This window comes from Pleurodeles waltl, chromosome 5 (assembly GCF_031143425.1).
Source record: "Pleurodeles waltl isolate 20211129_DDA chromosome 5, aPleWal1.hap1.20221129, whole genome shotgun sequence".
Taxonomy (NCBI): domain Eukaryota; kingdom Metazoa; phylum Chordata; class Amphibia; order Caudata; family Salamandridae; genus Pleurodeles; species Pleurodeles waltl.
This window is the reverse complement of record NC_090444.1, coordinates 739,532,712-739,547,821: the sequence shown is the minus strand read 5'-3', so window position 1 is coordinate 739,547,821 and position 15,110 is coordinate 739,532,712. Positions and strand designations below refer to the sequence as shown.

The window sequence follows — 15,110 nt, the reverse complement described above, 5'->3', positions numbered from 1 at the left end:
TTCCAAAATGGCTACCATGGAAGCAAAAACATGGCGGGCATCTGAAAAAATATGCGCACTTGCAAAACCAATAGCTCTGAACCCGCATTTGAAAGCAAAAGCATTTGGTCTTGCTTGTTAATCACATGATTGCAGCTACTGACCTCCCTCCATTCATCTGTTTTGTGAGGATGGAGCTGGAATATCTTTTTTGGATGGACATTTACAAATATGCGCAACTATATTAAAGTATATGCCTTGAACTACACTGACTTGTATGAATTGATGTTCATTGGTTTCAGTCCTGCACAGCAAAGGTTCATAGATTTTAAGAGACTACTGTTTTTCTTGGTCATAACATGGAATCTGTGGTCTTTGATCACCTTTGGTTCCTCTGTTATGACAGCTATGGTCTGAGCTTTTACATCTATTTGTGACAAGAAAGAGGATGAAAAGTTCACACTCTGTAAAGTATTTTATTTGCATAACTACTGCTTTGAAAGAAAAACAGGGTTCGTTCTTAAACAAGCATTGGCTAAGCCAATAGGTCTCACCTAAACAAGAGCTATTGCTTTGTCAATTTTTTTTCTCACCATGTTGCACAGCAGTGCAGCTGCACTGCATCATGGAGAAAAAACATTGCCAATGGATCTCGTATAGGTGAGATTTAGTGGCTTTGCTGGTGCGGAGAGCAGAGCAGCCTGTGGACTGCTCCTCCCCCTGCCTCTGCCCTACTCTTCTACTCCTCGGAGGATTGGAAACGGGAGACAGGGATGGGGATTCAGGTGTGCTAAATTAGTTATCTAACCTGCATTTATTGCTGGGAACACATCACCCATTAGCAGTGTAATGTTCAAGGCATGGAGAGCCATCAAGATATCAGATGTACTGATTGGGAGAGGATGGTGTTATTCTCAGAGCTGCTGACTTGGGAACATAGAGAATGCAAAAACAAGGTGATAGATGGAATGTTTGAATTAAGCTAAGCCACTGGCAACTGCTTGGGGCCACATCTCAATCCATAATTTTTTTGACCACTATGCCACCTCAGTTTGGACCCAGCCATATGCAAATCTGTCCTGGCCCTGCTGCTTATGGGGAAAGTCCAGCCCGAACTGTGAGGCAAAGTCCTCCCTGAACTGGAACACAAGCAATCTAGGATCAGTATTGCCCTATTTAGGGCTCTTCAGCCAGGTATAGCTTGGTTCCAGTGGCACAGTGAGCTCGGGACCCAGGTCTATGCATACCCGGAGCACATAGGGCAGCAAATGAGGATGGGATGCTTGAGTTAATCTAATTCACTGGCAATCGCTCGGGATGTATCCCAATTCATAATTGTTTTGCACACCACGCCACCTCAGTTTGGGCCCAACTATATGCAAATCAGTTTTGACCTTGCTCCATATGGGAACAGTCCAACCTAAATTACCAGGCCAGTTCCAACCTGAACCAGAACACAGGCAACCTAGGACCTGTTTCACCCTATCTGGGGCTCTCCTGCCAGGTATAGCTTAGTTCCAGTGGCACAGTGAGCCTGGGACCCACATCTGGGCATACCCAGCGCACTTAGGGCAGCAAATGCAAAACTGGGACACAAAGAAGCTAGGACCAGTTTCTCCCTATTTGGGTCAAAATTGATTTACATGAGGCTGGGTCCAAATTGGAAAGGCGTGGTGAGCAAAAAAACAATGGATTTAAGCCCGGATCCCTGACTGGGGGTGAATGTTTGACATTGTTCAGCATTCAATCCAGCATCTGCTCTTTCTGCATTTGTTGACCTATGTGGGACAGGTATGCCCAGATGTGAGTTGTGCGCTCGCCATGCCACTGGATTCAAGCTTGACTGACTGATAAGGGGTGATACCCCACAACCAGTCCCAGGATGCTTGTTTCCAGTCCAAAAGGACCTGACATAGCTGTTTGGGCTAGACTGTTCCCATAGGGGAGCAGGGTCAAGACTGATTTGCATATGGCTGGGCCCAAACTGGAATGGCGTGGTGAGCAAAAAAATGACTGGGGGTGAATGTTTGACATTGTTCAGCATTCCATACATCATTTGTTCTCTTTTCATTGGGAACCTGGAGAACCAGGTTTGAGTCTCCGCGTTGGATCAACTACTTGTGATTCTGGGCAGATCACTTTATGTATCTGTGCCTAAAAAACATGAATGCGACCTTCTGCAATGTAACTGGTGCTCATGTAAAGAGCCTTAATACCTGCCGGTCGAGTTTTCACTATACAAGATTGCAAAAAATAAACAAAAATGTGCACTGTTAAGTTGAGAAATCAGCACTTGCATGAAAGTTTGACCAGTGCTCATGTAAAGAGCTACAGTAGATGCAGGTAAGTTTGTGCTATACAAATCTGAAAAAACAAAACAAAAAGTGAGGCCGGGCAAGTAACAAGAAAGAAAAATTGTACCTCTATCACGTTAGAAGCAGTAGATGGGCACAGATTAACTTAAATCAACCTGTGCTTGGTCCCTGCTCCAAACAGATAATCAGAAATTACGTTTTGGCTGTACTGGGCAATTAAGTAGGCTGCAAAGTGATGTGAAACCAACAAATGGTAAAGTAAAGGGCCCCAAGCCCTTTTTTGTATACAATAGTGTTTCATAGGCTCAACCCTAAAAATCAGTACAGATGGCAACCTGTATAAAGACAGTGATAACTTTCATTTTCAGGATGGCTGGCTTTTGGCGAGGCAGGGGTGTGGCGTAGTGGAAATTTTGGAATGTTTGTACTTTAATTAGTGTAAGTTGACAGATCTTTTACTAGATGAGCAGTCTGGGGATACCCTCCAGCGGGGTAGCTAAATTTAAAGTGAAAGTGACAGGAGGCTGGTTAGGGAAGGATACTATTTGTGAATTTGGGGAGGGGGCTGGGCTAAGGCTGCGTTGCTCTGCATGTCTTAATAGTGCATTAGTGAGAAGGGAAACTTTGACTGTAAGGCATTAACCGGGATGTTTTTTGTGAGCATGAGCTTGTTTCGTTAAAGCAGCCTTGTGCACATCATAAAGAAGTCAATAATGACTGACTATGTTTTGTTCAAGCCACACAGCATGTATAACAAACTTGATTTGCAAATTACTTACTCAGTAAAGGCCCGAGTACAAAAAGACAGGATGCAAATACTGGTTGCAAATAGTGCCTATTTGTGACCCAACTCTGATTTTGGGCTCCGTCGCAAATTTTCAACTTGCAGAGGGTCGCAGAACAAATTGCATATTTAGGACTAGTTAGGCAGGTCACTTTCATTAGCCACAAGCACAAGCACGGTGGCCTGCAAGGGACAGCAGACCACCATTTCTTTGTTTGCATTCCCAAATTGGATTTTTTTTACAGCAGCCTTGTTCCTTAAAGGAGGAGGTTGTGCTTTTGCTAAACAAACATTAAACAAAAAACTAATTTGGAAGCCTCCTGGGAGAACAGGCAGGATTCATGTAAAAGGGTGCAAACAGCAGGCTAATGTGCTGTCCCACATATACAATTCGAACAGATAGATGACCAGGAGACCCCATTTGAACACAATGCACGCTTTTTCATAATACTATTGCACTAGAGCAAGTGTCTCCAACCAGTCCATGGGGAGTTACCAGTACCTCCCAGACACCTTCAGATTAGTTTACAGCTTTGAGTTCACTTTTAGATAAGCACAGGGTCACATTTTTCCTTTTAAAGTTAAGGAGAGGCTGTGTTTATTTTACATTATTGCCATCAGGCTGCAGATAGCAGGGTCTGACAATGAGCAGTGCTAGAGTGAGATTTATAACCCAGGGGGGGCAGAGAGGTCAAGAATTGAAGTGCTAAGGAATTTTACCTCTTAAATAAAAGTCCTTGTCAACTCAATATTGGAGGTGGGAGCAAAATTATGCTTCTCAATGCTTTTAAATGGTAGAAAATCAAAATGAAAAGGTAGCCTAATGATTAAGTTAACTTTTTATTTTAATTTTCTCAATTTATTTTCAAAGTGCTGCATTTTGCAAACAGCAGGCCTCTTGTTCCCAGTGCCCAGTAGAACACTGTGCTATATTTTTTTTACTGAAAAATACAGTCATTTTTGTTTAAATGTGAGAAATTTAAAGTGCAGAAATATGTTCCATATTATGAACATTTTTTACCTTTGAGTTTCTCCCATTTAAAAGGAATGGTTGCATGTTCGTGTTATACATTAGCGGTGCTACATATGGCAAAAGGTATGTCCTGTGCCACAAGTACACACTACCTAGGCTCTCAGTAACCCATAGACGTGTATCTCATTCGTATGCACACATGTTCATACATTCCCAAAGACCATGCTCTTGCTGACGCAAATGGCAGTCCTGTCATAGTTCAGCTAGTCACAATATTTTGTTCAAAACATATTATCTTCCTCTACGGGCATTAGGTGTAAAGACAATGAAGCTGGGCGTGATGGTATCTGGTGACAATGCACAAGGTATTTATCTTTCAGTAGCTCACAATGATTTTTCACTGATCAGAAGACGCTCTCGCTACAGAAAAGGTTGGAGACCCTTGTACTAGCGAAACCCTCTGAATATACCAGCACTCTCAGTGCTTTAAATGGGCCAGTACTAATATGTATTTAGTACCAGCACTGCTTTTTTTTCTTCCCCAAGAGTACTGTAACTTCTCCGTTACAAAGGAGAGAACTCATTGCATCAGGTAGGCATTTCAGGTCACAAATAGTCATCATGTGAGCATGCATCACATTTCTCACTGCAGGGCATGCACACATGATGGCAATTTCACACCAGTAGTGACGCACCATGGCAGAGTAATGTGTGACATTGCCCACCAGGTAGGTGTGAGGCGGGAAGGAAGGGAATCACTTTAAAATATGCAATTTGCTCTGGCTTTCCCTTTCTTCTGTATCAGCGCAGGCAGCAGGACGAAAAACAAAGAGCCATAAAATTCCGACGAGGAGGCAGAGAAGAGCACCTGGAAGATGCAGGTTTGCCACCAGTGTCAGTTAGACTGAGGACCCAGCGCGGAACCTTCTGCAACTCAGACATAGGTGAGTGCCCTGCACACTGCCCCGCCCCAAGCTTTCATTGCCATTTTATTTTTAAATGTGCAGTGTGCACCAGCCCAGAGACATGCTGGGCATGTCCTCTACTGCCGATTGGCAGTAGAGGACAGGAGCATGGCTGACAGAACGCTCCAAAGTGTGCATGTTTTCCTAGGCCGGCTGATTTGTGCCGGCTGAAGTGACATGCGCACTATAAAGCTCTCCACTCAGCTGTCTTAAGACAGCTGGGTGGAGACCCAGCACAGGCCTGTACGGCATGAAGGAGCATCCAGCCAGGATGCTCCATCCAATCCAGGTGCTTCTCTCTTGTAGGTTAACAGCATGACAGCAGTGTCATGACAGCAGCGGATTAGTTAGGGCAGCTCTTCTGGCATCGATGAAGGAGAAGAGCACCAAGAAGGATGCACAGCCTGTGGGTATGTGCTGTTTTTTTATTTTAAATGTGTAGTGCATGTGTAGGTGTAATGCATGTATGTGTGTAATGCCTGTAAGTGTAATATTGGTTTGTACTTTGTAATTTGGGCTTTTGAACAGAGGGGTGGTTTACTTTGGGGTTTTGGAGGGAGCAGGTGTTTTATTTTTTTATTTTTTTAGGAAGTGGTGAGGCACTTCACTTGCCCCACCACTTTTAAAGGGTGCCAGCTGCCGCTGTTCAGAGGAGAGATGTCAGAGGGTATCAAAGTCCTCAGTTTGTAAAGCAGCTCACTTGTGAACCGGAATAATGAATGTCACATCTCCCTAGAAACACATGAGTGGTGTTGCTGTACTATGCTGAGTTATTCAGTGAGGGTACAGAGGGTAGACTGGCAGAGGCACCAGAGGGTGCAGAGGTACCGGGGGGGAGATGCAGTACATTGAGGGTACATAGGTGGATTTACAAGAGGGTAGAGATGCAGTGCAATGGGGGCGCAGAAGCAGAGATGTCAGAGGGTATATTTCAGGAGTCTCCAACAAGTAGCTCGTGAGCTACTGATAGCTCTCCAGGTACCTGGAAGTAGTTCGCCTATGTGCAAACCCACTACTAAATTAGAAGCTTTTCTTTGGTTGAATTCATATACGTACCCCAAATGTTAGAGCATAGTTGAGAAAAAAATGCTTTTATTTTCAGAACTGCTATTTAAAGAAAATTATCCAAAATATATTTAAAACTGATTTGTGACTGATAAATAATGTGGCATTGAGCAGGCTTTTTACAAATGTTATTACCATGGTCCTAGAGGCACTGAAGCTATATTTGTTATGTATTACCTATGTAGAGGCATTCCATTTTGTAAAACACTTTTATATGTAACTGTTGGCAGTCATGCTTGATGCACTGAGGTGATCTCTGGTAGTAGTCTTGCATATGGTGGCGACTGATGTAATTTTGTTTGATGTAGTCACTATTATAACACTGATAATATTAGTAGCTGTTGATATGCTCCATTGAACATAAGTAGCTCATATTACAGAAATGGTTGGAGACCCCTGGTATAGATGCAGTGCACTGAGGGTCCCGAAGCATTCAAATCTGATTGATATGCCATTTGTGCAGAGGCACTCTTCATATATGCAACATTTAAAAGAGAATGTTAAGAGTACCCTTAATACACGCAAGGGCACCAACAATATAGATTGAAGTAATTTGTCATCATTCGCAATTAAAAAAAAATGTTAAGCTCTTTAAATGTTTGTCATTAGCCCCACCCTTAGCATCACCTCTAGCCCCGCCTCCTTGCCACGTCCCCAGGCCACAGCTCAATTCCATTTTGTAAAACTCTTTTATATGTAACTGTTGGCAGCCATGCTTGATGCACTGAGGTGATCTCTGGTAGTAGTCTTGCATATGGTGGCGACTGATGTAATTTTGTTTGATGTAGTCACTATTATAACACTGATAATATTAGTAGCTGTTGATGTGCTCCATTGAACATAAGTAGCTCTCATTACAGAAATGGTTGGAGACCCCGGTATAGATGCAGTGCACTGAGGGTCCCGAAGCATTCAAATCAGATTGATATGCCATTTGTGCAGAGGCACTCTTCATATATGCAACATTTAAAAGAGAATGTTAAGAGTACCCTTAATACACGCAAGGGCACCAACAATACAGATTGAAGTAATTTGTCATCATTTGCAATTTAAAAAAAATGTTAAGCTCTTTAAATGTTTGTCATTAGCCCAACCCTTAGCATCACCTCTAGCCCCGCCTCCTTGCCACGTCCCCAGGCCACAGCTCAATTTGATAAGTACCTGCACCTTTCCCCCCATTTTAAGCACTCAGCACTATTACAGGTCTCCATCCCACAGCGGGGCAGCTGGGCCATTCCTCCTTAGAATACCAACTTCCCATTAGCTACAAACAGTGGTATGATAAAAGGGGGACATTTCTGTGATACCAAGTGAGTGAGAGTTGTTGGTGCACAAATACCATGTCTGCATCAGTCATTCCTCATGCAAATGAGGAAAGTCTTGCATTCCCTGGGGCATGTACCATTTCAGAAAAGAAGCTAAGGGTGTGCTCCTTCACTGGCTAGTGCACATTCTGGAACACTGATGTGGTGGCCACAACATATGCTGGAGCGGGTGCAAGAAAATAACACATACCAATAGCTGAGGGTCTTGCTCTATGTCTACGGTGCACCTGCCATGGACATAGCGGCTCTTGCAAAGAGAAAATGAGTCTTTGACTGCAGTCTCCCCCTCTACTGTTATTAGGAATATCTGGAATACCTCCTTCAAACATGGTATTGTGCCTGTAAAAATAGAATTTATGGGCCTCGATTTCAAACATTTATTTTGACCTAGGTGTTGCTTCTGTGTGCAAAATGTCAATTCCATATGCGGATAAACTGATTCAGCGTAATTCAGAAATTGCACATACATTGGTGATGAAGCTGGCAGATTGTTTACCACTGTAATATTAGGAATAGGGGGTGGGGGTGAGCGATGCCATTGGGTCATGGTCTGGGGATGATGTGACTGACACAGTCATAATTTTGTGGTTATTCACAAACGTACAATTAGGTTTTCCACATCATCTGCACATTGAATCATTCTAAAAACAACTTGGGGTAAATGTATAAATGGAATGCAAAATATTCTCCAACCACCCCAATTTTTTAGAAGGTTGAACAGAAACTGCTGAATGGTTATTCCCGATAGGAAGAAATATTTTGTTTTGCTCACAGTAATCCAGCTATGACATTGAAATTGTGCAGGTAAAAGATGTCAGCACTAACCATGAAAAAAATCCACTTGTGCTTGGTCAATACTTAGAAAAGAAAAAAAGCTGACTATGAGACGGGTGAGATGTAGGGGATAAGCTATCAATAGTTCGGAAGGTGCACTGGAACCAGGGCCCAGAGGTCGGCGCTAATATAGGTGTTTTTACTACTCAATCGAAGGAGGTCTATCTATTCCCTGCTTGCATTAGGACCCATGGAACCCTTTCTTCCCCACTGCCAGCTGCAATTTCGCACCGTCTGCCAGGCGAGGTTTTGAATTTGCTTTCATTGAGAGCTTTACAAAAGCGGAATTTGGGATTTTCCAGGCACCTGATTGGATTTCACTCTGGCTCAGTCTGCCTCTGACTCTGACGAGGAAAGGCACAGACCGCTGAGTGCTTAACCAGATGGCTGTACAGTAGCTGCTGAGCAGCCCGTCACGTACAGTTGCTTACCACTGAAGAGGGTGCAACTATCAATAGGGCAGCAGGCGCAGTGACACCGGAACCAGGGTATAAAAGTCTTCAATGGCCGTCTTTTACTACTAAACTGTTCTCGTGGGGCTCATTTTGTCTCGCTTGCGCTAGGGCCCACAGCATCCTTGACACACCACTAGCTAAGAACAGGCTGTGCGGCCTACAATACCAGGGGTCCGAACTTTTTTTTCACCAAAATTCAAGGTTGAAAAAGATTTGATCCTTTACCTGATCAGGAGCTGTCGTGGTCACTGCAAATAGGAAGAAACAAAAGAGGAAGGTTAGCTAGTTTACAACTTATTTTGCAGAGATGAGATTCAATCTGAGCCTTTCCAAAGCAGTTAAGCAATAAGAATTTGTGAGGAACATGTTTCTTTAAAGCCCGGGGAAATCCATTCACCCACCAATCTGGTTGAGAAAAAGTTTCACTGCATTCAAGTAATTGTAACGAAGTTAACTATTAAATAGTTAAAAATGGTAGGTGTCTGGCACACGACCCACTGTGCTTGAGACTGTATTCAATGTTCTTTGAAACAATCAATACCAGGAAAACCCTAAACTGAGCACACATGACTTTGGTAACTGCATGACAGTGACTGGGAAGCAGAATGTGATCAGAAGGAGAACTGTCTATGGGGAAAAGATCAATAATATGTTTTCAAGAGTAAATAAGGTTTACATTTCTTCTGCTCAGAGGTTATACATTAGAAAGCGACAAGGACAAACTCAAAATCGTCTAAGTTCCACATAAAATGCAACCAAGAAGGTTATATGTTACAATGTTGAGGGCGCAATATCGACATCACAGCCATCATATGCACTGCCAGAATATTGCCAAGGTCAGTGTGGATTCACTATTATTAACTCTAACTTGATGATATTTTGGGGGTTGATATCATAGCCATGATGTATCTAGAGATGATATTTTGACCATGATATTGTGGTACCACTCCATACGACACATAGATGTATCAATCAACAAGACAAAACACAGACATAGGCCCTCATTAGGAGGAGCCTGGATAATTCTGCATGTAGCCCAAATCACTGGTTGTACATTTCAGAATTACACGTAATGTTGACTTTATAATACCCAGTAATTTCCGGGTGCCATCAACTTTGCATCCCCTGCAAAGCTTCCTCAGTTCAAACATGACAGAATTTACCATGGGAAAAATCCTGAGTAATTACTAGGGAAAACCTTGTAATGAGTAGTATTTATTTCACCCACTAAATACCAGTTCTCAGTCTATCATGATTTATCAAGTGCAATAAATATCCCAGCAAACACAAGGCCACCCACACTGACGAGCATTAATACAAATGGACAGTGAGATGGATCCTGAAGTAGCAAACAAGAGTACATCATCCATGGTGAAACTGAAATCACAAAAGAGGTACTGTCCCTGTAGAAGAGCAGACGTAGGATCGTCCAGCATCAGGTAGACACTCGAGGCTAGCTACTGTCTGGAGGAGACTAACACCAGATGGAGTTTATGTTCATAAGGACCCTGAATTATCACCTACATTATGGGGTCTGCTTCATCGTTAAGTTCACGCCTTACTGGGGTTTAGGGACTAAACTGAGCTTGGGAGTAAGCATTCTGTGCATTTTTCACAGCAGCTCGGTTTCGATTGTGTGTGCAATGGTCTTTTAGTGTATAAATGGTGTGGGGAGGTTACAATACTAGGGTAAAAATGCAAAATGTAGAGGGGCTATTAGGACCCACAGGTGTGAGTTTCTGCTCCATACAACACCTGGCCACAAGGGTGTCCCTGATTACAGGTGACTCCAACATCACATTCCGCGAAAGGGACAGGGTTCATTTTTGTTATTTCATTCCTGAGGATCATCGTGTTTTCCCAGACCTACGTGTCCCCATTACGACAATGAGAAACCGACGGCACACATTAGTAAAAATATGCAAGAAGCTCCATTTAATATTTCCCATTGGTTGACAGTGGCAGCGATGTCCACTCTTTGCATGGTGACACACTCAGCCCCATGTCTTCCCTTTTCCACTCCAGCACTCTTCCTCATCTTTCCAACTCCTCTTCTTCTAGCAGCCGGAGGACTGCAGACGTTAGCTGGTTCCCATAGTTTCTTTCAATAATGCTGCTGTCCTCAGTTTTTAATCTGAATGTTCTGTTGGTTGCAGCCTTGAAGCAATATTTAAGCTCCTTGTATTTTGTTCATTTGCTATTTGTCAGGTGCTCCTTTTTTAACCTTTGCACAAAAGCCCTCTCCCTCAACAGCTCTGCTTTAGTGCCCTTGATATGTTTTTTAAATATATCCTCAAAGGCGCTTGACATTGCATCACACAACTCTTTAATGATAATAAAAAAATATATTAGTTTGACTAAATTATTTTTCCACGATGCCTCGTTCCCCCGTTCTTACCTTCTTTAAGCGGCACTTCTGACTCATTCTGTGGAAAGCTCAGGGCCTCGACTGGCTCCTGCTTTGCTGGGAGGGGTGCTTGCGTAACTCTGGGTGCTGGTCGAATAGAGTTTGTCCTTACATTGGTCGAAGGCGGCTGAACTCTGACGGCAGGTTGGTGAAAGTTCACCTTGGTTCGACTGGAGCCAGAAACGGTGTAACCCATCCCACCAGGGCAGATATCCTTAAAAGCAGCTACAATGCGGATAGACAAAAAGGAGACTGTTGTAAGTGATCGATCCAAGGGGCACACAGACCTGGCCTTTAGCTGGGAGGAGTTTGATTCTTCAAAAACTCACAGTCAACAACCAGAGGAAATAATATGATTTTCAAATACTTAGGCATTTGTTTACTGAAAACCACAGCCTTACATTTCCTATTGGTTAAGAACAAAGGAAATAAGATAGTGAGCATAAATTCCACATTTCTTTCTAGATTTTGTTAACATTACACCGTTTGTTCAAGGAGTGCTAACATTTTAGGTTTGGCTCAGCAGTGCAGCTGTCTGCAAGATATGTTGCTATCAATTCTTCAAAATATACATGTGTCTATGTCTGTGGATCCATCTAGAGTCGTATTTTCCCCTCACCTTATGCATGCTATTGTCTCACCTCTTGCTATTGGACGTTTGGTGTACCATTCCACCTCCTATTAAGTGCTTTCATTGCAAAAAAGTAAGGGAATCTTTTACAACTCAAATGCAAATGGAAACACTAAATACAGAAGGCAATCATTTTCGTTTTGCTTTTTCACTGCAGCAGGAGTTTTTAAAATACTGTAGCCATACCTATTGCCTTTGCTAGTACTAGTTCATATTTGGTAGTGGTTCATCTGCAGTTATTTCAGATAGGCTAGACTTCAGATCTGTTACCAATCAGTTAAGAAGATAAATGCACATTATTTCCAGGTGCAGGTACATTTGCTGGTTTCTATTTTCTTAAAAATACTTATAATGCTTCTACAGAAAGAAAACGTGGTAGTTCTCTGGTATAAAAGTAAATGCACATGTGGGGCAATGTTTTAGAGCATCATTTTTCTATTGAAAATAAATGATCTGTGATTGATATCGTTCATATTTGCAGTAGACATTGAATGAGTAACAAAGGCACTAGCAGTACACGTAAGTCGTTATGTATTTACATTTCATAACCACACGTCTCGTACCTCTATGAACTTGGTCTTCCCGAGTTCCCATGGGTATTGTGATTTTTATTCTGGTGCCCTGAGCATTTTCCTGGAAGTACTTTGCATTAAGATCTGACTATTATTTTATTTGCTAGACTGATAAGCATCAATGCATTTTTAGCAATGTTTACAATGTTTTGTATTAATTTTTAACATACGTGGTAGTTTAGACCAGACCTTTGGAACAGCCATTGTTACAGAACACCTGTTAATAATGTATGTTCGAACTACTTCTCCTCTGTGTGTTGTAAGAAACAGTAATGTATGGATGTGCTTCCATAGGTAAATCCTGAGCCCGATAGATTATAGAGTGAAATAGACTCATCTTCACACTTAACCCTCACAACAGTTTGGAGAGGGGAAAAAGGCGTGGCAATATCGAACACAGAATTATACAGATAATACACAGTATGCTAGGTAGAACATGCAGTATTACTGTGCCTTCAAGAGTTTTTCTTTTCACATGTAAAAAGGCAATTATTGTGGGGAAGCTTCCACAGGTTTTTCCAGAATTCTGGGCACTTTTGCCCACATGTATACCATCAGGCTTTCAATGGTAAACGGGGTCCCTGAGAGAAACCCGAATGCATCCCATATAGCTTCAGTTTCTGCCTTAATCGGGATTCCACCTGAAGTCACTGTAGAGCTCTTAGTATGCGTCAAATCCTTTGTTCACATTCAGAACTGTAGATAGTCAAACACATTGGAGGGTAGAAGATAGTCTGATTAGTGGTTCATAGAGAGCTTTATTTCCTGATATTATACAACCCTCTATATAGTATGTGTGAAAACGTCTACAACAAAGAAAAATTGTAAGGATACTTAGCACATATTTGTTACAATAGTTTCTATATTATTAATTTGAAAGCCATATATTTAGTTGGATATTTTCAATTTAGAAATTAGAGTGGCAAAGAGTCAACTTTAGCTTGTCTGCAGGTCCAACACTACTGTTTATAAACTGTACAAGTGTTTGATCTCTACAACATTACAAACAATTTCCGAAATCTTCTTATTTTCTAACAATGTGGGTCCAAATGGCTCAACAAGAAGTGCCAATAATATGAAGACAGCAAGTGACAGACCTGCCATGTGGACCAGAATAGGTTTATAACAGAGAGACGGCTGCTAATCTAGGTGTTTGACATTGTTTCTCTAAGGTTAATGGCTGATTACCCGAAACAATGCTCTCCAATGTCTTCTAAGCCAAAACAATCATAGATGTCTCTAGGTTTTTGTTTGTATAAGTTGGTGCATTACTTCTTTGATGTCGGTGTATATTTACCTGGCCATAACAATAAATGTCCCTTTGTGCTAGAAATTGATATTTTTTAAAGGGGCAGCACCGATCTGCTTTAACAATCTTTGCATACTTTTGAAAATCAGAGTTAATATTAATACACTTATCTGCACCATGCTGGTGTAAGTTCCAGTTTAGCAGTTTTAAAGCGTCTTCCATTGTGTCAATTTGCAGCACATGGATTTTTTTGCCTTGGGATACCTATGACCACTGTGCAGTGCTTAATTTTTTAAAATAATATAAGTGCCAGTGCCCAAAGTATTTTACAGGAGCCCACTGTAGCTGGAGCCACCCATAACACTAGCCAATGCTGTTAAATGTTAGTGCTGGTATGTGTGCACTCTGACACTATCATTCAGACAATCTACACAATACTACACTATCAGTTAGATAATCTACACCATACTGTTAGAGTGCTCCTACAGTTTGGTGGAGAATGTGACCATTATAAGAGAAAAGATAATAGATCTCTTCTGAGATAATTTTGGTCCTCATTCTGCAATCTGTCCACACTCCCTAAAGTCCAAGATTTGTACTATTTGCAATTTTACAGTGATCAAAGCTGTTCCTGAGGAAACGATTGTGAGCAATAGTAGGGTGGAATGAATTTTGAGTGATTGTGGCATTCTGATGGTGTAATGTCAGAATCGTAGGTGGAGAGTGCAGGTTTGTGTGACACCATGGGATACACTGCATGTGAGATTTGTAGTTATGTGCTTCTGATTTGTGATTCAATGGGTGGTTTAATCACTCTGATTTTGATGTTTTTGTCATACATGTGAGTTAGAAAGTTGGCATTTGTCATTGATTTGCTCAAATTAAAAGAGGTTGATTTTTGTGTTGCACTGAAAAAGGCTGTTGGATTTTCTCTGTTTATTGTGATTCAAGTTAATCAGATTAGTTGTAATACAATATCTTGAAATATATTGTTGAATACTCTGCATGTTAGTGTGTTTTGTAAGGTGCCACATACACTTGAAGATAGATATTTTTCTGAATTAATTAGAACTTTTACTGTGAATGTGTTCTATTTTAGGTTGTTGTTTGTTTATTCTTTACGGTAGGAGTAGACCCACTAGTCGGGGGTGGATGACCTCTGGGCGAGAATGTGCCGTAGTGTGAATTTGTGATCAATGCCATAAAGATACTGGTTTTGTTCTATTGATTTATGAGGTTGATTTTCTTAGTTTTCTTGTTTTTCCTCCTTTATTAGATTTAATAGACAAGATTTATTTTGTTTGTTTAAGTGTGTTGTGGTGGCAAAAGGCCCTGTGTTGATTTCTATTCATGGCTTCGTTGTGAGTTGATTTGCACTACAATAGGTTGACTGGCGCTGAGTTGCACAAAGATTGGTGAGACGTCATCATGAATCACGCTGTCATTGGTTAGTTGGTGGTGGAGATCACAAATTGACTAGATGACCTTTACCATAGTCGCACTGCAATCAGTTGTTTGTGGTTTGTTTTTGATTCTTTGTGAACAGGTCGATTAGT

At 41.6% G+C, this 15,110-nt stretch overlaps 1 protein-coding gene across 2 annotated transcripts in view; it reads right to left on the bottom strand.

The window, feature by feature from the left end:
• The window catches only part of LTBP1 (latent transforming growth factor beta binding protein 1), a 1,022,847-nt gene that overhangs the window by 266,126 nt on the left and 741,611 nt on the right, over positions 1 to 15,110 (bottom strand). For both annotated transcript variants that reach the window (XM_069234696.1, XM_069234697.1), the window contains exons 12-13: positions 11,094 to 11,327; positions 8,921 to 8,943 (exon numbers count right to left, since the gene is read on the bottom strand). In XM_069234696.1, coding sequence (XP_069090797.1) covers positions 8,921 to 8,943; positions 11,094 to 11,327 — 257 coding nt within the window. The remainder of the gene's footprint in view (positions 1 to 8,920; positions 8,944 to 11,093; positions 11,328 to 15,110) is intronic.